This window comes from Notolepis coatsorum (assembly GCF_963971535.1).
Source record: "Notolepis coatsorum genome assembly, chromosome: 17".
NCBI lineage: Eukaryota > Metazoa > Chordata > Actinopteri > Aulopiformes > Paralepididae > Notolepis > Notolepis coatsorum.
In genome coordinates this window covers 63,260,356-63,286,964 of record NC_140181.1, presented here as the reverse complement: position 1 = coordinate 63,286,964, position 26,609 = coordinate 63,260,356, and the positions used below count along the sequence as shown (strand labels likewise).

Sequence of the window (26,609 nt, the reverse complement as noted above, 5' to 3'; positions counted from 1 at the left end):
AAGTGCAATAAACAAAAAAGGATACATTCACTGTGTGTTCTGCCTCATTTGTTGATGAAACCAAACCAACATCAACACAATTTACCACCAAGAGCGGAGAGTTTAGTCTCACAAAAAGATCGCTGATTTTGTTAGCTTACGTGCTAATGTGATTGGGTTTTAGTTAGCATTGCGGCTAGCGTACATAGCGTACAAAGATTGCTGATTTTTGTTGGCTTACGTGTGGTTAGCTGGTGAGGCGCTGGTATCGTGGAATGGAGTGGAAATACTTTAATCATCACGTCATTTATTTATTCTCTTTTGATATTTTTATTGGTTTTTTAAAAGATTTTTCACATACAGTTACTTACATTACAAAACACACATTGGGACAGAAGGGGGGGGGTTCCTCCAGTTCATCTATGCCGTCATGCCAGCAAAAACAGATCAAAAAGAAAAACAAGCAAAAAAAGGAAATCTAACCCAGACAGGCACTGCACAGTACTGCACTTGCCTCGAGCCCATTCACATGTAGGCATACATATTTATACATATATTATTTTTTTCTATCCAAAGTCTGTCCATACAAAAGTCAAGACAAAGTCATTTATTTATTGTACTAGTAACGTTAACGCTAGTAGAATGAATGGATGAAAACTTTATTTAACAGATTGCAGAATGGGTACAATACAATATGGCTCAATACAAACAATTGTTAAGGGGATGCAGACCAGAAAAATTCTTTCGTCTTGTTTACATCAGGGACCCCCGATATCGCTTGCTATTGCTTGTTTACTGGTGATGGTGGCCAGGATTGGTGGCCAGGATTGTTACAATCATTTTCATATAACGCTACTTGCAACAGCTCTGCCGTAAACACTGGAAATAATCTCGGTTACTATGTCTACACACAACCACTGAAACCGGGATTCCCCCAAAACTTCACCCTGGACTCCGGTTTTTAAAGAGCACCTACGGGAGACTGCAATTCGAAACTGGCCCCTGTAAATGTCCAAACCCAACCCCCTCCAATGTACAGTCCCAACCCCCCCCCCCCCCCCACTCCACCCACCCAACCACCTCCAATGTACAGTTTCTTCCCCCTCAAATGTATATACTCTCTTTTTTAGACTATTTTTGTATCACAAACAGTACTGTATACTTGTAGATCTGGTATGTCATAAATGTCTAGATGTAACGGAACGTAGACCAAATGCGTCCACATTTTTATAGGATTCTAGCACATTTTCACAACAATAGCTAATATTACCGTTTTCATTGAGGTTTCTTACAAATGAACGATGCTTTATGTTGTCCTTTTATATGCCGATTATCATTAAAATCTTAAATTGTACCATATGTCCCCCTTTAGACAACATATGTAACGCTACCAGCGCACTTTTGTTAAGATAATTAGTTTACCATTCGGGGTCGCTATACCGAGGTTGCAGTAATAGTTTAGCGCTGTTCAGATCACGGCGAAGAATAGACACATCCCAGTGACCTGTGACCTGTGCTAAGGATCTTGAGAAATGTATTCATGTAGTTTTCAACATTTTCACCTTTTAATTTTAAACCAATGCTGCCATCTACTGACAACAGAAAGTGTTGTCTATCGTCACTTCCGTATACAGCGTCGCCCGAAACCCATTCTAGAGATTCCCACTTTTTACTGGGAATGGGGCGTGGCCGTATTTGGTCCCAGACAATAAGAGTGGCTGCGATTGGTCACTGTGACGTTAACAGTACTGTCTATCTGTATGTCATGTATGTCATATATATGTTATGATGAATTGAAAATGGGGGACCCTGATGTAAACAAGACGAAAGTCTTTCTCTGTTCTGCACCCCCTTAACAATTGTGTGTATTGAGCTGTACTGTATTGTACCCATTCTGCAATCTGTTAATAACATTTTCAATCAATCAATCAATCAATCAATCAATCAATCCCCTATTGACTCCCAATAGCATTGCTAACAAAAGCTAGCTAAAAGTTCTGTTTCCAATATCTCAAAAACCAAAACACGGGTTGAACGTCTTTTTGGATGACTGAAATGATTGTAACAAAGGGATCCCCAAGGGGATCAATAAAGGAATATCTTATCTTATCTTATATTCTTCTTAGAATGGGTGGGATATATGATATCCCATTAAACGACTTAGATCCCAAACATATAGTCGTGCCGGCCCCCATGTCTGAACAACATTGTATATTTCTGTGTCTTGCAGACTTATTGCAGAATTTATACAATTTAAACGACACTTTAAAGGAAGGAGAAAGGGAGAAAAAAGGTCACTTTAAGGAAAGAACTGTTGTGGTTCTTGTATAGTATAGTTAGTAATAGCAAGTATAGCATAGGGACATAGAATAAAACTGTATATTGTATAATGTATAGTAGTGTACATAGGACCTAGTGCCTTTAATTCATAGCTAACATTGTATTACTTTTATCATGTCTATTTTATGTCTATTTTATTATCTTCTACTTATTTTATTTACTATTGTATTCTTGCACAGTCAAAGCGGGCATGGCCACCCGCATTTCACTGTATGCCCTGGTATGTATGTGATAAATAAACCTCTTGAATCTTGCAGCTGGTGGTCCAGGCCGGTCTGTTTCATGGCAGTGAGCTGCTCTGTAAGGTGGTGACCAGCATGGAGGTGGGGGTGTGCTCAGAGCCCCTGTGGGACCAGTGGCTGGTGTTCGACATCCAAGTGGGGGACCTGCCGCGCATGAGCCGCCTGTGCTTTGCCATGTACGCTGTCTACACCGAGAAGACCAAGAAATCCCGTGGCATCAAGAAGAAAAACAGGAAGGCTGTGAGTTTCAAACCTGATCGAGTGAGTGAGCGTGTGCTTCTGCTGTTGCTGGTGGGTGTGAATTTGTTAACATGCACAAACAGACATGCTTCCTCTCTAGTGTGTGTGGTAGTGGTGTTTGTGTGGGGGTGTATTTGCTGCTGCGTCTGGTTGTGCAATGTTCAGCGGCAAGGCTGCGGTTAACGTCTCATCCGCCTCACCCTCTTCTATCGCTGCATCGCGCCAAGGAAGGAAGAGATTAGCATGTACTTCATGGAATTCTAAATTAATTTTCATCGTCACCATACGTATTTGTATTGTCGTCATCGTCCCCCCCGCCCCATTTTAACTTATATATGTCCACCTACAAAGGTTGTTCTGAAGACATATAACACATAACAGAAGCTTACGAAAACAGGTGCAAAGTCATGCGTTGCCATTGTTCTTCTCAAGTTGGGGTACTATTCTTTCTTTAATTTTTTAAATAGATTTTGCCTACACCCTAAATGTATACCTACCTACTGCTTTCACTGTCTACACCTGCCCTACACCGTAATCATAGTAATCCTAATAATCTTTATTTTTTTAAGATTTCTTTTTAGCATTTATGAACGGGAGAAGAGGCGGGGAAGACATGCGACAAATGTCACCGGGAGCGGGAGGCGAACCCGGGACGGCCGTGTAGGTGTGCGAGGCACTATGCGGTGCGCCACGAGGGCGCTCTGTAATCCTAATAATCTTAATTACCCACCTCATACTATAGTCTACCCATATAACTCTGTATGATAATAATAAGATAATAAGATAATCCTTTATTGATCCCCTTGGGGAAATTTGCGTGTCAAAGCAGCATGGGGCATACAAGCATACAACAGTGCTGTATATACCGCATATATACATATTTGTCTGAATATACCTGCATATAACCCCTGTATACTTACTTATACACCTGCATATTACCCATAGCTCTGTATGATAGCATGTACAAATGCTGTATATACCATATATATATATTTATTCTCACCGCATATACCATATATCTATCCACACCTGTCTGTATTTACCTGCACATAGTCCTTTACTATATTATATCTGTGTACATATCCTACTATTACACTGCTGGCCAGTACTACCATACTGTCTTTACACCTATATAACTGTACATATTATACTACAACTCTGTACATACATCTGATTAGCACTAATTTGTATATTTTGTACCCAGTTTAATCACCTGTACATTGTATATTGCTGTTGCACTTTACTTTTTTACTCTTTACTACATTTGCACTCTGGTTGGATGCCAAACTTATTTTCGTTGTACTGTACTTGTGCTGTATAATGACAATACATTTGTATCTAATCTAAAAACCTTATCATAAACTTAAATATTGTGATAATTCCCCAAGTCTAGCGCTTGTTTGCATCCCTGTTTCCCGGTTCCTGTTCACTGACAGATGACTGAAATGTAAAGTGCGCTGGCTGAGAGAGGAGTAGAGAGGACTGCAGACTGTCCAGTGTCACTGTCTAGACCTCTGCCTGCAGACTGTCCAGTGTCACTGTCTAGACCTCTGCCTGCAGACTGTCCAGTGTCACTGTCTAGACCTCTGCCTGCAGACTGTCCAGTGTCACTGTCTAGACCTCTGCCTGCATACTGTCCAGTGTCACTGTCTAGACCTCTGCCTGCAGACTGTCCAGTGTCACTGTCTAGACCTCTGCCTCCTGGACTGCAGACTGTCCAGTGTCACTGTCTAGACCTCTGCCTCCTGGACTGCAGACTGTCCAGTGTCACTGTCTAGACCTCTGCCTCCTGGACTGCAGACTGTCCAGTGTCACTGTCTAGACCTCTGCCTCCTGGACTGCAGACTGTCCAGTGTCACTGTCTAGACCTCTGCCTCCTTTCCTGCAGACTGTCTAGTGTCTGTCCATAGGATCGAGGCCTCTGCCAAGAACCTTCACAAACTGCATGCTACCATGTCCTCCCTCCTCACTCCCCCCCTCATCTCTCTCTCCCGAAGACTTTGCAATCTTCTTTGAGGAAAAAGTGGAGAACATCCGCAGCTCCTTCTCCCAACCCCCACCCATTCCAAATACTGAATCGAGAATTTCATCCTTCACTCTGTCATCTTTCTCTCCCATTACAGGCGCCGAGACCCTGACACTGGTAACTTCGAACCGTCCCACTACATGCCAGCTGGATCAGTTACCCTCCCCACTCCTCCAGACCATAGCACCAGACATTCTCCCATTCCTAACTGCAACCATCAACGCCTCCCTCAACTCTGGGGTGGTCCCCACCTCCCTAAAACAAGCCAGTCACACCGCTCATAAAAAACCCAACCATGAACCCCACCGTCATAGGCAACTATCATCCTGTCTCTCTTCTCTCTTCCTTTCTAAAACACTTGAACATGCTGTATCCAATCAACTTACTGATTATCTCTTACAGAATGACCTCCGATCTAGACCCTAATCAGTCAGGCTTCAGGACTGGTCACTCCACAGAAACGGCCTTCATTGCGGTCACAGAGGCACTTCACTTAGCAAAAGCGAAAGGCATCTCCTCTGTCCTGATTCTCCTAGACCTTGTGTATGTATGTGACGATTAAACCTCTTGAATCTTAAATCTTGAATCTGCAGCCTTCGACACAGTCAACCATCAGATCATCCTCGCATCCCTTGCAGGAATGGGAGTAGCTGGCTCTGCGCTGATATGGCTGACATACCTCAATGACCGCTCCTACCAAGTGTCATGGAGAGGGACCCTGTCGGCCACCCGCCCCCTACGGACGGGTGTCCCCCAGGGCTCGGTCCTTGGACCCCTTCTCTTCTTCCTCTACACTAAATCTCTGGGTAACATTATCACGTCTCATGCCTTCTCGTATCATTGCTATGCCGATGATACCCAGCTCTTCCTCTCCTTCCCTCCCTCAGATATCCACGTCTCTGAGCGGATCTCGTCCTGTCTGTCCGACATCTCCGCCTGGATGACGACCAACCACCTAAAACTGAACCTAAGCAAAACAGAATTGCTCCACCTGCCGGCCAAATCCTCCCCCCTGACGACCTTTCCATCACAGTCGAGAATGTAGCTGTGGCCGCGTCCCCGACCGCCAAGAACCCTGGTGTTGTCCTTGACAACTTCTCACATCGCAGCGACAACTTTTTAGTACTTAAGTAGGCCTACATTTAAAAGTAGAAACTTTTTAACTTTTACTCAAGTGTGTTTTTAGTCAGATACTCTGACTTTTACTTGAGTACGATTTTGAGACCGTACCGTACCCTACCCATACTTTCACTTAAGTATGATTTCTGGGTACTTTTTACACCCCTGGCCTCCACTGACGTAGCCGTGATCACGCACTCAGAGTAGGATACCGTAAACACGTGCTGCAACGTCCCACTCTGCCAGGAAGTAACACCACCTAATTCCCCTTTTGACCACAGGGGGTGGGTTGGGGTTTTGTCTTGAACGGTACAGTAGTTGCAGCTGCTGTATACATCTTAAAAGGAGAGAGTTCCCAGCTGTAGGCGACTGGCAACAGCCCCACTTCTGCTTTCTAGCCACTTCTCTCTTCCGATACCCAGAGGAGAAGTCCCCTCAGCCGAGACGCCAGGAAGCCGGGCGGAAGTTGAGCTATTCTGGCCGTTTCTTGTTCACTTTTCTTTCTAAGCTCATTGTAGTTTCCGGCTGAGGTGTTTACTCCCTTCTTTTTTTGCAAGATTCCATGTCTACCTATAACAAATATTTCAACACTTGTTTTGTTTTTCATTGGGAGCCATATTGATCCTGAGCTTCAGCCTCAATTATTCAATGAATTGAATTATATAACAAAATGTCCACTCACTTACATATTTCGTCACAGAGTGATCAGTGACCTCTTGAACTCAGGTGAAATTGTTTTAAATCTTTCTAAATTAATGACATATATTTTACAAGAGGAATTTGGAAGAGGAACAAACTGCCCACCACAGTTAGGACAGCCGAAACCCGTCCAATCTTTCGCCGTCGACTGAAGACGCACTTCTTCAACCATTATCTGAAATGAAAAAAATAAAAGTATATATATATATATCTAACCATAACTAACCTTACTGTCATGCACTTGTCCTAATTATACTAACCTACACTGTACCACTCAACACTTTGATGAACATTGTTACTCAGCTGATATAATTGTGCCCTTCCTGATGACTTGTCATACAGAACTTGTAAGTCGCTTTGGATAAAAGCGTCAGCTAAATGACTAAATGTAAATGTAATGTAAAATTTGATTATTCAAAGCCATTTAGAATAATCTACATTACAATGTCAAAAGAAGGAATATCTTCATTCATTATTTCATTTAACATTTTCCATCTTGGTTGCACATCTTTTTTTCTCTTCTTGTTATATATATATATTGTACTATACCTGAACAATGTGTGTATTGAGCTGTACTGTATTGTACCCATTCTGTAATCTGTTAATACAATTTTCAATCAATCAATGTAGTCTCTAGGACCATTTTTAACCAAATCAGAAACAGATTTTGATGTAATTGAGCAAAATCATTTACTGTATGATAAAAAAAGGAAGTGTAATATGTGGTTCTCTCTCTCTCTCTCTCTCTCTCTCTCTCTCTCTCTCTCTCTCTCTCTCTCCCTCTCCCTCTCCCTCTCCCTCTCCCCCCCCCCCTCTCTCTCTCTCTCTCCAGGACTGTCCTCTATCCTGGGTAAACACCATGGTATTTGACTACAAGGACCAGCTTAAGACCGGGGAATTCCTGCTGTCAACATGGCCGTCAGTCCCTGGTACTCACAACCTTGTCTCAGCTTCCCATATTCATCAACACCTCTGCTCGCAACGTTCACAGCCTGCCTGCTAGCACTGTGTCCCTGACTATGGGGTGAAATATTAACCCGAGTGACACACAGCACTTCAAATCTATTCACACGTTATGCAGCACAACAAGATAGTTAGCTAGAGAGGTGATGATCCACACAATAGTGGAACGAACTTCTCACCACAGTTAGGACAGCCGAATCCCAGCCAATCTTTCGCAGTCGACTAAAAACACACTTCTTCAATCAATATCTGAAATAAAGATATATATATATATTTTTTTTTATATAACCACCTCTTACTGTCCTATACTACCATGCACTCCTCCTACTATACTAATATGTCTTATGTCTATGCACTCAATACTGCAGCACCCAAGTTTCAGCACTGTTTGATGATCATTGTTACTCAGCTGAAAGAGTTGTACCCTTCCTGCTGACTTGAACAGTTTCAAGTACCTCGGAGCCCACATATCCGAGGACTTGACATGGACCACACACATTGACAGTGTTGTGAAGAAGGCACGACAACGCCTCTACTTCCTCAGGCGCCTAAGGAAGTTCCAAGTCAGTCAGAAGATCCTTAGGAACTTCTACTCATGTACAATAGAGAGCATCCTGACCGGCAACATCACCTCCTGGTTTGGGAATAGCACTGCACAAGACCGTAGCAGACTACAAAGAGTGACACGTTCAGCCGAACGCACAATTAGAGGGGGGCTTCCCACCCTCCAGAACATTTACAACAAGCGGTGCAAGGGGAAGGCTAAGAGAATTATTAAGGACTCGAGCCACCCGAACAACTGCCTCTTTGAACTGCTGCCGTCAGGCAAGCGATACCGGAGTCTTATGGCAAGCACAGAAAGACTCAGAAGGAGCTTCTATCCCCAGGCCATCAGGCTGCTAAACGAACAATAATCGCTAAACGAACAATAATCACTATGCAACAACCATCAAATGCACACAGCACACACACCCACACGCACACACTCACTCAAACAAACAACACACTGCAGCACCCACTCTCCACACTTTAGATCACACAAACACACTTACACTTTATATTTATTGATAAAGGATTTGCACTACAACTCGTACACCTACTGTGAATTGTACCTAAACTGCACCTCGTCCATTTATGCCTTGCACTATATAGTATTGTATATTAGTACACTGCACAGTATTGTATATTGTATGGTAACTACGTCTACGAACATTGTACATATGTCTAAACTGAACACTGTGACCTCTTTTTTTACTTCTAATTTTTACTATGTCTTTATTTCATACTTATCTTGTCATGCACAGTCTCTGGAGCGCAACAGTAAGAAGCATTTTGTACAAAAGTATTCTGTACTTCTGTATGACAACTATTAAAGAAACTTGAAACTTGAAACTTGTCGTACAGAACTTGTAAGTCGCTTTGGATAAAAGCATCAGCCAAATGACAAAATGTAAACATTTAAATGTGATCGTCATTAGTAGGTGCAAACCAAATTGCAAACTGTCAAAATTAAACCATAACACGCCTGGGTCAGATAGTATTCGCAAATAATTCTTAACGTCCGTTCACTGCATTGAGAAAGTTTGGAATTTACAGAAATACTACAGAAATAATGCAAAGTTAACTGTTAACTGTTAAAGGTAAACTTTTCTGATGCTCTAAGTAGGGTAAAACAAAGCCACAAATTACAAATATTGTTTGACCCCGGTCTGCTCCAAAAAGGTAAGTTTTTGTAAAGATTTGTTGGGAGAAACCATATTCAGATTCAGATTCAGATTCCTTTATTAAGCCATTTGTGTAAAAACACATTGGTAATTGTTGCAGCATTACAGTGTATGCATTTTTTCATTTCTTTTTTCACAGTAACGACAAACACCAACACAGACACAGGACAAAAAACAGTGCAGTGGAGGATTAATCATTTAAATACATATATATATAAAGTGTAAAGTGCAGAGTTCCAGTAAGGACTAGGCATTGATCAGCCTGGCGGCTGAGGGGAAGAAGCTCAGTCTGTGACGAGCTTTCACAGCCTTTGGGATCCTCAGCCTTCTCCCAGAGGGGAGCAGGGTGAAGAGGCTGTGACCGGGGAGGGAGGGGTCGGCCATGATATCCTCCCATAGGCGGCTGATGTGTCTCTGTAATCTAAATTGTGTTCTGGATGGCTATCATGGGCCCAAGGGTCATGGAAGTTGCATAGTTCATAAAGGATTGGGTAGACTTTAACACAAGTAAAAAGAAACATAGTATAAATTAATTGAATCCTGTTTTATGATTTATTTCAATCCCAGACGACAAGAGTGACCTGTTGAACCCCATGGGGACGGTGGAGAAGAACCCCAACGTGGACAGTGCAGCGGGCCTCCTCATCCGCTTCCCCAACATCTGGCCACACCCGCTCTATTACCCTCCACTCGACAAGGTGGACCGTCACAAACACTCAGATCTCCACTATCAGGAGATTAGATAGATTAGATTAAAAATGTATTGTCATTATACAGCACAAGTACAGTACAAAAAAAATTATTTGCATCCAACCAGAGTGCAAATGTAGCAGTAAAAGTGCAACAGCAATATATGTACAATGTATACAGGTGATTAAACTGCGTAAAAAATGTATAAATTAGTACTACTGAGTGTAGTGCTAATCAGATGTTTGTACAGAGTTGTAGTATAATATGTACAGTGATACAGGTATAAAGACAGTATGGTAGTAGTCATACTGGCCAGCAGCGTAACTAGTAAGAGTAGGATATGTACAGATATAAATATAGTAAAGGACTATGTGCAGGTAAATAGAGACAGGTGTGGATAGATATATATGCGGTGAGAATAAATATATATATATGGTATATACAGCATTTGTACATGCTATCATACAGAGCTATGGGTTATATGCAGGTGTATAAGTAAGTATATTAGGGGGGTTATATGCAGGTATATTCAGACAAATATCTATATATGCGGTACTATATTATAGATATAGTAAATTAAAGTATAGATCTGAGTTGAGGTGTATTATTATACAGTCCCTTAAAGGACATCCAACATTATGGGAAATGCGCTTGCCGTCTTCTCTAAAGTCAGAAGAAGATAGATACCAATTTCCTCTCTGTGCATTCAGTAGAACGCTATCTGGCTGCAAGCTAGCCTAGCTTGGCATAAATGAATGGAAGCGGAGACGGACCACTAGCCTAGCTTAAAACTCCGGGCGAGGTGTTTTTGGCCAACAGCTAGGCTATCTGGTCCATATTCGCTTCCATTCATTTGTGCTAAACTAGGCTAGCTTGCAGCCAGATAGCGTTCTACTGAATGCACAGAGAGGAAATTGGTATCTATCTTCTTGTCTGACGAAATTCCCATAATGTTGGCGTGTTCCTTTAAAACATCCTCATTTGCTTCCAGATAAATCACATGGTGAGTAACGGAGACAAGGCTGTGGCCACCAAGGAAGAGGTGAGATATTGTCTTAATTTTTCCAGCACATTCTCTTTAATTAAGTTGCAGCTTCACATCTGTTCACTGCTCTCTGCAAAGTGTTTCCACAATGTCGTTGAATGACGGACGTGTCCTGTGGTGGTATCGTTCCCCCTCAGACACTGAAGTTGAAGGAAATAATGGACAACAAAAACCACACTGAGGTCTTCGAGGACGAGAAGGAGCTCCTGTGGAAGCTGCGGGACGACATCAGAGAGCACTACCCTGAGAGTCTGTCCAAGCTGCTGCTCATCACCAAGTGGAACAAGCACGACGATGTGGTGCAGGTACACTAGCCAACAGTCCTCCTCAGAATCTTATGCATACTGCACCTTGTGTGATACTGTGAATACTGTATATTTCAGTTAGTTAGATAGTAAATTATATTGACTTATTTGTTTACACTGCTTGTGTTGTTTTTACTACCTGTACCCCCCACCCCCATCCCCCATGCTGCTATGATGCCTGCATTTCTCCAAGGGGATCAATAAAGGAATATCTTATCTTATTGTAGCAGGGTGGATTATCCCTGCTTGTGGGAGTAGTAGTACACAGACACTGGGTAGTAGGATACTATAGTATTGGACCTATATGTACCCCCCGTCTTTGGCCCGGAACGTCGTTCTGGAGGGCTTGCAGTTGGAGTGGATGGGGCCCAGGATTTACTAACCTGGGGATTGGTACTCTGGTCTCCCTCGCCTTCCAAGGCGGTCAGCAGTAGCTCCCCACACACCCTCACTCCCTCAGTACCTCCGGCAGCCCTCCCACACCCAGTGACTGTCAGTTCAATAGTATTATTGGGCTTCCCTTTAAGCAGTACCCTTCCTTGACCACCTGTATAGACCCTTCAAATGCTATTCTGTAAATGGGGTGTAAGGGTTAAATAATTATGCAGTCACAATATTTACCCAGAGGTTAGAATAGCAGATGGAACTCAAAGAAAGAGACACACACAATGATCCCAATTAGGTCTACTTTAGTGAAGCCTGGGCAGGTTATACATTACAATGTTAATTCTTAATATAAGGCACCGGGTGCTCTTGTTATCAATGTAGGGGAAGCTCTTCCCACCATAGGCACCGAGTGCTCAATACATTAAACCACCCCGCTTGTACTGGGGGAACCCAGGCATAGAATGTAGACACATTGGGAATCAAACAATCAAATAAACAAATAACAAAATAAACCAATAAATGTGGGCCCACTAATACCTTGCAAAAAGCCCTATTCTAATGCCGGCATATATAGTTTGGGGTACCCCTTAGACACTGGTTGTTAGCGTTACACTGTGTAACGTGCAATAGATCCTGGGCACCGAAGCCCTAATGTTACTCTACCAAAATGGCGGCTGCGCCGCTCCACCACCGTCCTGGTGGCAAGATGGCGTCGAACGCTCTCGTCGCAGGTGCTAGCAAGCGGGGCTGGAGCAGGGGCAGTGATGGGTTGAGAGTGCGTGCTGTGTGCTGGCGACCTCTGCTGGACGGGACGACTCCCGTGCTGGCTGCTCCCAGCCGGGGCAGAGCTGATGCAGAACGCCGGGGAAGACGCTGCTGACGGCCGGAGCAGACTGCTTGTAGGTCCACGCACGTATCTGGGCTCGCACTCTATACCGGCACAGTAACTGCTATAACCCGACTACCAAGGACTCAGATATGTTATTAGCCGCACGCTACTTATACCGCACACAGTAACTACTATAACTCGATAGTGTTAGTACCTTGTTCTATACCGTTTGCTCACACATTATCGCTGGTACTTCTAGGACGTCGCGTCCACTAGCAAGTACTTCCTATCACCCGCCACTATTCTACGGGGCTCTCCAGCTTCACTTCTTCAACGGTGCTATTCCAAAGCACACGCCCGTTGTGGCTGCGACCGTTCACGGCCAAGTCCAAAGCCGAAGAGGTTCTCCTTCCGTCTCTCAGTTCCATATATCTTCTCCCATCTCTCTCTGCCTGCTACTGCCCCCTGCTGGTCCCGCCTGCCAGTCACACAAGGGAAGGATGATGAATCGAGTCCAGTAATGCCGCTTATAATCCATATTCCAGCGATATAAGAAGGAGACGCTTGTGTCATTGTTTGTGCGAATATCAATGAAACGAATTAGAATGTCTTGGTGCAGAAAGGGGAAACAAAAAGGCAAGTCAGCAGCTCTGAATAATAAGCAATATCTTCAGGCTGCTACATTATCTTAATCTTAATATCCTTAAAAATCCCTTAGAAATGCCTTAATCTGACTTCCGGTTTGACCGCGGAAGAACATGGCAGCCTAACTCACGAGCTCCCCGATAGCGAAATGATATAGCCCCGGAAAACATATATTGACAACACCAGGGTATTTATTTAATAGTGATGAAAGAAGGGGCTATCACAAGACGTAGGGCAAACACGATTACAACTGAAAAAGACGACGGAATGGCAGAGAATGACAATGCAACAGGAGAAAAAGATGGCGACGATGAATCTGAACATGAAGCCACGCTGATGAACATCTACAAGGAGCTCAAAGAGTTCAGAAAGACAATGAGTGTCAGTTTCGGGAAATTAAAAATTAAATTAACAAGATGAACAACAGACTCGGTGAGGCGGAGGGGAGAATCGGAGAAAATGAAAATGTGCTCGATGCGGCAACGGTTTTAATCAAGAAGCTAATGCAGAGGCAGGCTAGCGTGGAAGCTAAGCTACTCGACCAGGAGGGCAGAACAAGGAGGGAGAACCTACGGGTTTACGGTATCCCAGAGGAGAAGGAGGGGAAAGACATGCACGGATTTCTAGACAACCTGTTTAAGGACGCACTTGGCCTGCCTCATGACATGGACCTTTGTATTGAACGAGCACACCGGGCATTAGCCCCAATGCCTAGCAACCCGCAGCTGAAGCCACGGTCAATCGTGGTTAAGTTTGGGTGCTACAAAATAAAAGAAGAGATAATATGCCGGACGTGGCAGAAGAAAAACGTCTCATGTGACAATACACGCTTCTATGTCGACCATGACTTCCCCACTGAAATACTGAAGAAGCGTGGAGAATATGCCGAAGCCAAGAGAATAATGAAGGAGAAGAATCTCAAGTTCCAGACACTGTATCATGCGAAGATGAGGGTCTTCTACGAAGATGGCACCCACCACCAGAACGCAGCGGAGGCGACGACGGATATGGCAAGACGTGGATTTCAGATCACCGTGGTGAACCCTCCTGCCGACCCAGATCGAGAGGAGATACAGCGGCTGTCTACCTGGCAGACAGTGGGAAGACGGCGGGGTCCGGGAGGTGACATACAGGCAGGGGTGCAGTCGTAATATGGGCGAAGGCCAAACGCCCGCGCACGCGCATACATGTTCCCTCGGTTGCGCACAGAACAGATGATACACCTTGTCTCATCCTTCCAGTCGGGAGATCAAGCAACCCCCCACCCCACCTACAGGGCTTGTATTTGGTTGTCGGTATCCTATTATTATGCAAAGTCTAGGTGATAAGTGCCGGCGGCCGGGGTATACGGCGCGACGAGTCATTTTTGTGTCGTCGCGCCGGCACTTATCACCTAGACTTTGCATAATAATAGGATGCGTGCACTTCGGCCTCAGTGACGAAGCCCAAACGTCGTTTGACCGCGTATGCCCAGCACTGCACCCCTGCATACAGGCGACGGAGAATGGAGGTCCCGCACAGCAGGGCAATGACCATCACGGGTACTGGGAGAAACTCCAGGGATTCAGACGGGGACAGTCGGAGACGAACATTTAAGATAACGGTCAAGACGCACATAAATACAGATAAGTCTCAGGAGCATCGTCGTAGAATAACGAACATCTATCTATCTATCTCTATCTATCTATCTATCTATCTATCTATCTATCTATCTATCTATCTATCTATCTATCTATCTATCTATCTATCTATCTATCTATCTATCTATCTATCTATCTATCTATCTATCTATCTATCTATCTATCTATCTACATTACAAAGTGCAATTTTTTTTTTTAAATTTAAATAAAATAAAAAATTAAAATAGAGTGCACTAAATGGAAAAATAAGCTCTAAGCGTGGGAAAGGAAATATCCTTGATAGATAATATGGGAGGGCGAAATGAACCATAATGCTATATGGTTATGACATAGAAGTTGCAACGTACCAATATATATATCTAGGATATTATATACAAATGTTAATTGTTGGATGAGAAACATCACCATCTTGATAAGTTCAGTTAAGTTGATCACACTGTGTATAGCTTACAGTGTGAACCATACGTTATATTAGGGTTTACAAAATAGTAGGGGCATAGTTTTAGGCAACCTACCATGTGTTTAATGCACTCCTCTGATAGACGAGGGGGACCAACATGCACGGGTGAGTATAGATCTCTGGGGTCTTATCGAACGTAGCTTGGGTAAGTGTGGGGGGAGGAAATGTATTTATGTTTTTATATGTTCCTTTTTATTTCGATATGTACTATATTGTTGTATGTATATCATCACAATCTCAGGTCCTAGATATGGAAATAAGGGGTATGACGCCCCGGGCATAGAAGCATTAGATGCTGGATTGCACAGAAGAGATACATTAAAAGGGGTATGGGGCTGATTAAAATAGTATCATGGAATATAGACGGATGTCATCATCCCATTAAAAGGAGAAAAATACTGACATTCTTGAAACAAAAAAAGACTGATATTGCACTAATCCAAGAGTCACACCTGAATGAGGAGGAATCGGCCAAACTTAAGAGGGACTGGGTGGGACAAATATTTTATAGTACATTCTCTTCTAGGAAGAGGGGGGTGGCAATGATGAGGGGAGATGGGTTATATTGGATGCAGATTTGGAGGGGCAGAGAACTACATTAGCTAATATCTATGCACCCAACATAACGTCCTCAGACTTTTTCCATGAAGTGTGTGAGGTGATTAGGAAAATAGGGAATAGCAATGTAATCATAGGGGGGGACTTCAACCTAATTGGAGACACCTTGCTAGATAAATCATCTCAACCCAGGAACACTGACAATACAGGGAGATTGGCGATCAGTGTATTGATAGATGAACTGGGCCTAGTGGATATTTGGAGGGTCTTGAACCCACAGGAAAGAGACTAGACGTTTTACTCTCACCCACATGCCTCATACTCTAGAATAGACTATTTCCTGATCTCTAGCACACTGGTGGAACAAATAGCAGATAGTAGGATAGGGAACATTGTAATATCTGATCATGCTCCAGTTGAATTGATAATCACATCCGTAGAGGAAGGGCAGCGGTCCTTGAGATGGCGCTTCAACAACCTAATGCTGAATGACGCGGTATCATGTGCATACATTAGAACTATATTTAAGGAATTCTGGGAACTTAATGAGGGATCAATAGATGATAGTGGCATAATGTGGGACACATGTAAAGCATACATGAGAGGACGACTCATACAATACAGTGCAATACTAAAAAAGGCAGAGAAACAGAAAATGACAGCATTAGATAAAGAAATTAAAGCACTCTCGAAACAGCACAGCCAGAGACCAGACCCAGAAACATGGAGGAAACTGAACAAATCCAAATATGAGTTAAACAACATATACCAAAAAGGCTGAGTTTGCTTTATTTAGGACCAACCAAAGATATTATGAACAAGGGGAGGGAGCGGGTAAAATACTAGCGAATCGGGTTAAACAAATGCGAAATCAAAATATTATATCCTCAATTCATAATAAAGACGACGAAATTATTACAGACAAAAAGGAAATTAACAATGTTTTCAGGTGCTTCTACCAGGATTTGTATACCCCACAGGCGGCGGTGGATCAGGTAAAATGTATGCGTTCTTCACCAAGATTAAATTACCATCGTTATCGAAACAACAAGTGAAGTCAATGGAGGGGGATGTCTCGATAGAGGAAATACACGCGGCAATCAGTAGCCTTAAATTAGGTAAAGCACCAGGAGACGATGGGTTTACTCCCGATTTCTACAAACAATTCAGTGATATAATTGCTCCAAGATTATTAAAAGTATATCAAGACTCGCTATTAAAAGGGAGCTTGCCCACTAGCTTGAGGTCGGCCACTATTACGTTACTACAGAAAAAGGGCAAAGACCCTCAATATTGTGGGAACTATATGCCTATTTCCCTGAGTAATTTAGAAGAAAAAGTATTAGCAAAAATACTAGCAAATAGAATAGAGGATGTACTACCAAGTTTGGTACACTCAGACCAAGTGGGTTTCGTGAAAGGGAGAAATTCAGCTGATAATATTCGTCATAGTCCTCGACTATGCGCTCAGGAAGGCCATCAATGGACGGGAGCAGGAACTTGGTCTCACAATAACCCCAAGGAGATCGAGACGACACCCCGCCATAGTCCTAACAGACCTTGACTACGCGGACGACATCAGCCTGCTCTCTGACCAGGTGGAGCAGGCACAGGAACTCCTGTGCAGAGTGGAGACGGAGTGCGCCAAGGTTGGCCTTAGGCTAAATGCCAAGAAAACCGAGGTCATAATGTATAACATCCTCCCGGATCATCCACCTCTAAAAACAACAGGAGGCTCTGCTCTAAAGGAAGTCAGTGATTTCAAGTACCTGGGCTCGTGGGTCAACTCGTCCGAGCAAGACCTTAAAGTGAGGAAGGCACTTGCGTGGAGGGCTCTGAACGGCATGACCAGTGTGTGGAAATCCAACCTCCCCCGTCAAATCAAGCTCAACTTCTTTCATGCAACAGTTGAGTCTGTCCTTTTGTATGGCAGTGAATGCTGGACCTTGAAGCCCACCCTGCAGAAGTCCCTGGATGGGTGCTACACCAGAATGATGCGTGTGGTGCTCAACATCAACAGGGATGAGCATGTCACTAATGCAAACTTGTATGGGGGGGTGCTAAAGGTGAGCGATAAAGTGGCAGTCAGGAGAATGAGGCTGGCAGGTCACTGCCAGAGACACCATGAGATGCCAACCAGCAAACTTGTACTGTGGGAACCAACACACGGGCATCGATCACGAGGACGTCCCACGTTAACCTATGTGGACGTACTCAGGAGAGATGTGGGAACAGAAAGCACCGGCGAGCTAGCCAGATGCATGGAGGATCGGGATGACTGGAAGCACCGATGGAGGGCCCGTCCGAGGACGACCTAGATAGATATTCGCAGACTCCTACACATAATGTGGAAGGTTAGGAATGATGTAGAGGTGGCCAACCCGCGGCTCGCGAGCCGCATGCGGCTCTTTGCCCGTCAATGTGCGGCTCTTCCATCCATAATTTTTTTTTTTTAAATTCAGACAGTATTTTTATGTCACTCATTCCATAAGGACGTAGAATAAACATTTACAATTTTTTTTTAAATGCCCATTTGCATGTTCTTGGTATCTGAATCTAGGGACATATATGGATCAGTGTCAGAAATAGTGTGTCTGTTACTAGGCTTGAGTAAATTGTAATGAACCAAAGGAGAATATCAATTCTATTTAAAAAAATGTTTATCTTTGACTGTGAATAACACCATGCTAAAATTTACCAGACCTGGAAAATCTAAGCAAATGAATAAAGGGAAGATGATTAAACAGAAGGTTTTGTAGATACAGTACTGAATTCTGCCATCTTTTTTATAATGTAAATTTCTCCACCATTTTTCATCATATTGCAACACCGTTTTTTGCAAGACGTTCACAGAAAGGTAGAGAAGCTAACTGCGTTCTGTTTTATGGCAATAACGTTCAGGTTTGTGGGAGATAATCCCAAAAAATAAGAGAAATAAAAAAGTAAATCCAGAAGTCAGATGATTGACAGGGGCTGGTGTGAGCTGGGTAGGGTTTTCGAAATTTGAAAGCCCTGAGTCTCTTCCTTCAAAAGACTACACTCACTTTTGGATGTGCCACTTCCTCCTGTCAATATGCGCCGGTTTCCGACTCAATGCCCTGAGATTTCTATAATCTTATATTTCACTAATAACAGTTAAAATAATTGGTAAACAAACGTAATGCTGAAAATATACACTTTTACTGTATATCTCGGGCTTAAGAGGTTAACCCTGTGAGGCCCAAATTAAAAAGACATTAGCAACTTCAGAGGCCAGAGGGTGGGACATATAAACACATTTACTATCAAATAGCATTGTGAGCTAAAAGTAATTTTGTAATTTTGCAACCGTGGGTCTCACAGGGTACTTTGAACCCTGTGAGGACCAAATAAAAAAGACATTAGCAACTTCAGAGGCCAGAGGGTGAGACCTATAAACACATGAAGGGTGCCGTGACCGTTTCGGATTCGGACCATCGTTTGTTGGATGGGTAAAACTGTTATACACAAATCCGATGGCCTCTGTCCTGACTAACGGGATCATATCCTCGCCCTTCAACCTAGGACGGGGGACGAGGCAGGGCTCTCCGCTTTCTCCCCAAATGTTCGCGCTTTTCCTCAAACCACTTGCCATCGCACTAAGAACAAATCAAGACATCAAAGGGGTAATGGCGGGACAGGTGGAACATAAACTATTTTTATATGCAGATGATATTTTATTGGTATCCAGCAATCCCCAAACAGCAGCTGGGGTCATTGGAGCAGTTATCGAGTCCTTCTCAGAAATATCTGGATACACAATCAACTGGAGCAAATCAGAAGCAATGCCTCTCTCTAAATGCTGCCCCTCTGATATCAGGAGGGGGTGGCAGTTTGGTAAGATAAACTTAGTAAAAATGATATTGGCTCCCAAATTAAATTATATCCTATGCTTCCACTAACCCTCCCAACTCAGTTACTCAAACAATATGACAAGGTAATTAATATATATTTGTGGGGGGGCAAAAGGCCGCTATTTGGTCAGGCCAAAATGTATGCAGCTAAAGAAGATGGCGGTTTATCCCTGCCTAAACTAGACTGGTATCACTATGCGTTCTCACTCTCCCAGCTCTCCAAAATGAACCACTCGGCTGAAGAAGCACCTGCTTGGGTCAAGATGGAGGAGGAAATGGTATATCCCTCATCTCTGGAATCCTTCCTGACACAATCAGACAGACCTATACCTTTTAAGAACCCTCTCCTGGCATTTACGAGAGAAACTTGGAATCAATCACACAGGCTGACTAGTGATAATCCATATCTAACTACAAGAGCCTCTATATGGTTTAATAAAAAACTAAAGATTGGTAAGAAATCAGTCATATGGGAGGACTGGGTTAAAAAGGGGATACATGTACTAGGTGATGTAGCCGGGGAAGATGGGGTATTACCGTTTGAGGATATTAGAAAGGACTTTGGCATAGATAATAAAAACTTCTATAGATTCCTGCAGATTAGACATTGTATATCGTCATCAGTGGTTGGGGCAAAATGTGGCCCGATTACTGCAATTCAAGAAATATTTTATAAAGGATGGCCTAGGAAAGGCGGTGCGTCAAGGTTCTATGATGTTATAAGGGAACACAATGCACCCAAATTGGCGGGTCTGAGGTTGAGCTGGGAGAATGATGTACGTGAGGATATTACTGAGGAAATATGGGAGAAGCTGGTGTCCAAATGGGGTAAATTCTCTCGGGAGGCACAGTCACAACTTATCTTTTACAAAGTCTTAAACAGAAGCTATTGGACGCCTAGTAAACTAGCCAGACTAAAATTAAGAAACAGTGACATCTGCTGGAGATGTGAGAAGGAGACAAGTACTCTACTACTTATGTTATACGAATGTGAGAAAGTTCGGAAAATGTGGGATCAAATTGTGATATTCCTAAGTAAAGTTCTGAATGTAAAGGTGAATAACTCCCCAGTGGCATGCGTATTGGGTATAGTACCGAAAGAGATTAAACTGTCTAAGTACCAAGGAATGTGGTATAGAATGGCCATGATATCAGGATGTAGAATTGCCTTACGACATTGGACGACATTACTTTTAAAGAATGGATGGAACTAATGTTCCGGACAGCATCATATGAAAGGGTAACATATAGAGTCGCAGGGAGAGAGGATATCTTTGCTGAGATATGGGATAACCTTCTACACCTAACTGAACAGTCTGGGGACGAATGATTGAGGCGGGGTTTCAGTATTATCAATGATGAATGTGAAAAGTAGGATCTGACCTGATGGTACCTATATTTTATTTTGTATTATGTATGTATATATACATATATTATATGTCCGAATGGTGTATCTATGGAATAGCCATTTGCTCTATCACACTCTCACATACGCATATCTAGCCGCATAAGCATGTCTAGGACACACACACACACTCTTATGTGTACATAACTGAGCTACACACACTCACATGCACATGGCTGAGATATACATATCTGAGGCACACATACACGCATATACTCACATATAGGAAGCTGGCATACACACACATACTTATACACATATCTGAAGCATAAGCTCTCACTTACACATATAGGGGATATACACATACATATGGGACACACACACATACATAGCTGAGACACACATACATATACACATCTGAGATACACACAAAATGTAGGGTCACAGTCACGTACCTGAGAAATACACACATACACATATGAGACATACACACATACATACGTGAGACACGTACCCACATACACAAATCTGAGACACACATTCATACTAGGGGTGGGACGATACATCGATCCAGATCGATACATCGATGTAATTATCAACAATCGAATCGGATCGATGCGATGTAATAAGATCGATTCATATCGATACTCTTATTTTGAAAATCCTGTGGCGAGTCTCATATCCGCCCAAGAACAACAGCAGTAGCTCCGTGTGTGTAGATGTTACAGCATAGCATTCTCCCTTTCTGTGTGTGTGTGTGTGCGCGCGTCTTTGGAAAGACCAGATGAGGTCAGAGGAGTTTGATGTTTAAATGTTATTTAAACATAAACAATATAATACATAATAAATGTAGGCCTATACATGATCATGCAACATCAACAAATTGTTGTAGGAACTGTTTGGGAGAGGGAGGGTGTGAGTTTTGAGTTCCAAAAAATGTAGCTTAAAGTTTAAAGCTCAATATATAAAAACGTGGCACTTTACAGTGAACAGGAGGTCTATTTGTATTAAAAACAATAGATTGATTTTCCTTTAAATGTCTGGAAGAGCTCAAAAATACAAATGTCAAATGATATTTTCATTACCTTTTTTTTGTTGATCTAAATGTTACTGATTGTGTTAAATGGGCATATGATATCATCTCATATCGATCGCAGGCACCTGAATCTAATCGTATCGTATTGTATCGTGAGAGACTTTGTGATATCGGCAAATATCGTATCGTTGTCCAAAGAATCGATATCGTATCGTATCATGATGAAACTGGTGATTCCCACCCCTAATTCATACACGTTCTCACACACACTTACATATATCTGAGACGCATCCTCTCACATGCACTATGGAGAAAGATAGCATCCCGATAGAGATGCAGCACATACTTGCATCGCAGTTAGAATCGGACTACATGTAACGTATATGCATCTTGGTTATATATGCACAATATATAGTAATGTATTTTTTTTTTTGTAAGTACTTTTTTAATTTCCATGTCTGTTTTTGGTATGTCTGTATAAGTCTTTTGTATGTTTTATATGTCAATACGAAAAAGAAAAAGACAAATCTTGGACTTTGCATATTATGCTGTTGAAAGATGTCTCTTGAATATTTGTAAGATTTGTGCAAAAATATATAAAAGAATTATAAAAAAAATGCCTTAATCTATGCACACACCCCCTTTAATTTCAGTCGAGGGTTAAACACCTTAATCAGTAATGTTTGATTCAATTAAAGGTTTTAATAAAAAATGTAAGGATTGTTCGCAATTGGTCTTTAAGGGTTCATTTTACTTAGTCCATGCACAATTCGACTTCATTTCTATTTCATTTCTTTCTTAATTTACCCTAATTATTATCTAGTAATAAGGTTATTTTGAGCATTTATTAAGGTGTAAAAGGAAGGGACTCTGTTCCCCAGTGGTAGACAAGAGTGAGAACTCACAACCATGATAGACCAAAACAAATGTCAGCGATAATGCTTGAATTGTAGAGATGCTAATAAGAACAGCTTTTTACCTTTGCTTTTTACCTTTACCCAGATTACATGATCAATATAGCAAACCTGAACCTGTTTATCCAGGAGCCTTACTGCAGGTGTTTCTTCTTCACTTCCCTATATCCATAGTTGTTCATTTCATTGTAGAAATAGCTGAGGTGTTACTTGACTCTCCTCCACAGCTGGTGGGTTTACTGAGGAGGTGGCCTGACCTCCCTGCCCTCCATGCTTTGGAACTGCTGGACTATAGCTTCCCTGACCCAACAGTCCGCTCCTTCACAATTAGATGCCTCCGGAAGCTCAGGTATGTACTGAAGCTTTTTTGACCTTGCTAGTAGTGTTATTGCATCGGACTGGCTTGAGGCATGAAGGGTTTAATTCCAAAATGACACATATTGAGTACATTTTAATGGAATAAATAAATAAATAAATAACCCAATGCACATTGCTCACGCTCAGTATTTTAGGAAGGAATTATATTTTCTAGAATATCCCTATTTTAAAAGGTAAGATATTTAGCTAGCTAATTGTGTAAACGGGAATGCCACTCATTTGAAAGATTCACATGTTCTTCCTGTGCTCCAGTACAGTTCAGTGAGTATTTGTGAATATGCACCAGTCGCTAGCACCTCAAAGGCGCTAAAAACAAGATTACAAACATCACAAAACAAACTGGTCAGACTACTACTTGACCTTACTCTGGCTAGAACCCACCTCACCCCTGCTGTGAGAACTGGAGTCTGGAGCACAGCCCAATTGCTGAATACACGAGAAGAGAAAGGGAGCGGTTTCAAGGGTGTTTAATTGAATAGAGCAACACAGGAATTGGGGGGGAAAATAGAACGGGGTTAATGTTCTGTCCTGTGGCTGCCACGGCGGCAGTGAGCGAGCAAGCGGTCCTGGTGCTTGTCGGGGGAGCTGCTGGGGGGCCAGCGGGTGAATAGGGGTTCCTCTCGGGAACAGGTGACGTCCAGACAGGGACGCTGGAGCTGCTGGGTGGCAGCGGGAGATAGGTGTTCCTCTCGGGAACAGGTGACGTCCAGACAGGGACGGCGGTCCTTTGGGGCACAGGAGAGAAACGGGTTAGAGTAAGCCAATACACGGAGGGTATCTAGCAGTAGAGCTTGTGGCAGAGACGTCGTACATGGGCAGTGGTAATTAATACCACGACAGCTTCTGGTCAGCGTCGAGGTGTAGATATAGTCCCCTCATCAGGGGAGGATAGGGTGCAGCTGGGGAGAGTGGTGTGCTTGCCCGTGTGTGAATTAGGGGGATGGAATACAGCTGGGTGAATGAGGGTGAAGGAAGGGGTGACTGAAGAAAGAGAGGATGATGAGGAGTGCGCAGTGGATAGAGAGGGGGATGAAGAGGAGCGTGTGGAGGACGTGAGGGGAAAAGGAGGGGGAGTGAAGTAGGCCCGTGCTGTGATTATGACACCTGCCCACTTTGACTACCTAGGATGGCTTAGAGTAGACGACAGAGTACAGCAACTTGCAATGGGCCTGGTCTACAAGATACACTACACCACACAGGTACCCATGTACATGTCGAAATACTTCCCAAAGATCAGTGAATACCTACCACGCCCACAACACCAGAGGGAGTTCCACAAATCATGTGCAACCCAGATTCGGCACAAACAAGGGACTAAACATATTTCGCAATTATGCCACAACAATGTGGAACACCCTACCCACAGCCGGAAAAAGATGTGAATCCCTACCCACATTCAAAACGGCTCTTAACACTTTGAGTGCCAACAACGAGATTTCTCGTTAGTTCATGCCAACCGTTCAGTGCCAATGACGAGAGATCTCGTTTATTTTTTTATTAGCGATTTCCATTCATATTTCATCAATCTAGCCTCACGTTACCACTGCAAACTCTCTCTGAGCTCCATTGGGAAAATACCGCCCCCTATCGTCTCTCCCTGTGGTACTGCACCCCTTTGGAATGGATTGAATGAAACGCATGGGGGGGAAAAAATCCTGCTTCCACATTTTACTTGTCAGACATGTAATCCGAGCCTACTGGAGTCATCGCCCACCATCAGAACAGCGTGGAATCGGTGTTTCGACCACCCAGCGTTGGATCAATAAACGCGATCGATATTTGGAATGGCGATCAGGAATTGGAATAGTCTTTTTGGAGAACATCTGATCTGAGGTAAGGAATCTATTTGACCAGTCTTGGGATAATCAGAGCTTTCTTCACAGAGATATCAACGTGTGCCCTATGTGTGTGTGCGTGTGTGTGTTTATGCGTTCGCAAATATGAGAGTTCTATCATTGAAGTGGGCGTTGGCATTCAACGGGGTTCCGGGCAGTGGTGCAGTCGTAATATGGGAACTGGTAACACGCCACGCACGCGCGTACTTAGCGCACAACGAATGGATAGAGCGCATCTTTGTGCGCGCGTACTGATCATCTAGTAACACGGCGTGTAACCGCGTGTGACCACGACTGCACCACTGGTTCCGGGGCACCGGACCTGTGCAATTCAAAACTGGCCACCGTAAATGTCCAACCCCCCCACCCCTTCCTAATAGACAGTCTCCTCCCCACCGTATGTATATATTCTCTCCCCACCGTATGTATATGTTTTCCCCCACCCACCCCCTAATGTACAGTCTCCTCCTATCATATCATATGTATATATTCTCTGTTAGGATCTATGGGTAACAGTATTGTATATTTGCATATCGTATATATCACAAATGTAACAGTACTATATACCTGTATGTCAAAGAAGCATTTTATATAAAAGTATTCTGTACTTCTGTATGACAACTATTAAAGAAACTTGAAACTTGAAACTTGAACATTCATTCACTCTCCTAGAAATCAGAGAGAGAGAGAGAGAACCCTCCAATCTGTATATAACTGGGATGTAAAAATCTGGGGCACCTCCAATGACAAGGAATTTGGCTTCTGACTTCTGACAAACATAATATGTTTGTGTGAGCTCTTACACCCAAGGTGAGGTTTACATTCTAGCATTGCTAGACGGTCTGAACCTCAATTAAATCCTCATTTGGGTGTAAGAGCTCACACAAACATTTTATGACCTAAATAAATTTAGGGTTCTCTCTCTGATTTCTAGCTTTAGGAGAGAGTGGTGCGTGTTCAGAAATACTAACTGAACTGTCCTGGGGCACAGGAAGAACATGTGTGAATTCTTCAATTGGGATTCCCAATAATAGTCCACAGTTAGTTTCACTTTCATACAGCAATGTAAGAGCCGGGGGATTATATGGTCTATTTTTATGGTATTACCGCTGGTAGGGTTAGGGGCTTGATTTCCACTGTGCTAACATGTATGCATTCATGTTACTGTGATACCCTTTGAATAAAATGTCTGCCAAATAGCATAATACAGTTTTAAATGGCATATGTTATTACAGTTTTAATTGGCATATGTTATTACAGTTTTAAATGGCATATATTATTACAATTTTAAATGTCAGATGTTATTACAGTTTTAAATGGCATATATTATTACAATTT

The 26,609-nt window shown here is 42.9% G+C and overlaps 1 protein-coding gene across 1 annotated transcript in view; it reads left to right on the top strand.

The window, feature by feature from the left end:
• The window catches only part of pik3cd (phosphatidylinositol-4,5-bisphosphate 3-kinase, catalytic subunit delta), a 63,960-nt gene that overhangs the window by 28,723 nt on the left and 8,628 nt on the right, over positions 1–26,609 (top strand). Inside the window, exons 8-13 of the mRNA XM_084333332.1 lie at positions 2,577–2,801; positions 7,478–7,574; positions 9,900–10,030; positions 11,014–11,064; positions 11,205–11,372; positions 23,286–23,407. Coding sequence (XP_084189458.1) covers positions 2,577–2,801; positions 7,478–7,574; positions 9,900–10,030; positions 11,014–11,064; positions 11,205–11,372; positions 23,286–23,407 — 794 coding nt within the window. The remainder of the gene's footprint in view (positions 1–2,576; positions 2,802–7,477; positions 7,575–9,899; positions 10,031–11,013; positions 11,065–11,204; positions 11,373–23,285; positions 23,408–26,609) is intronic.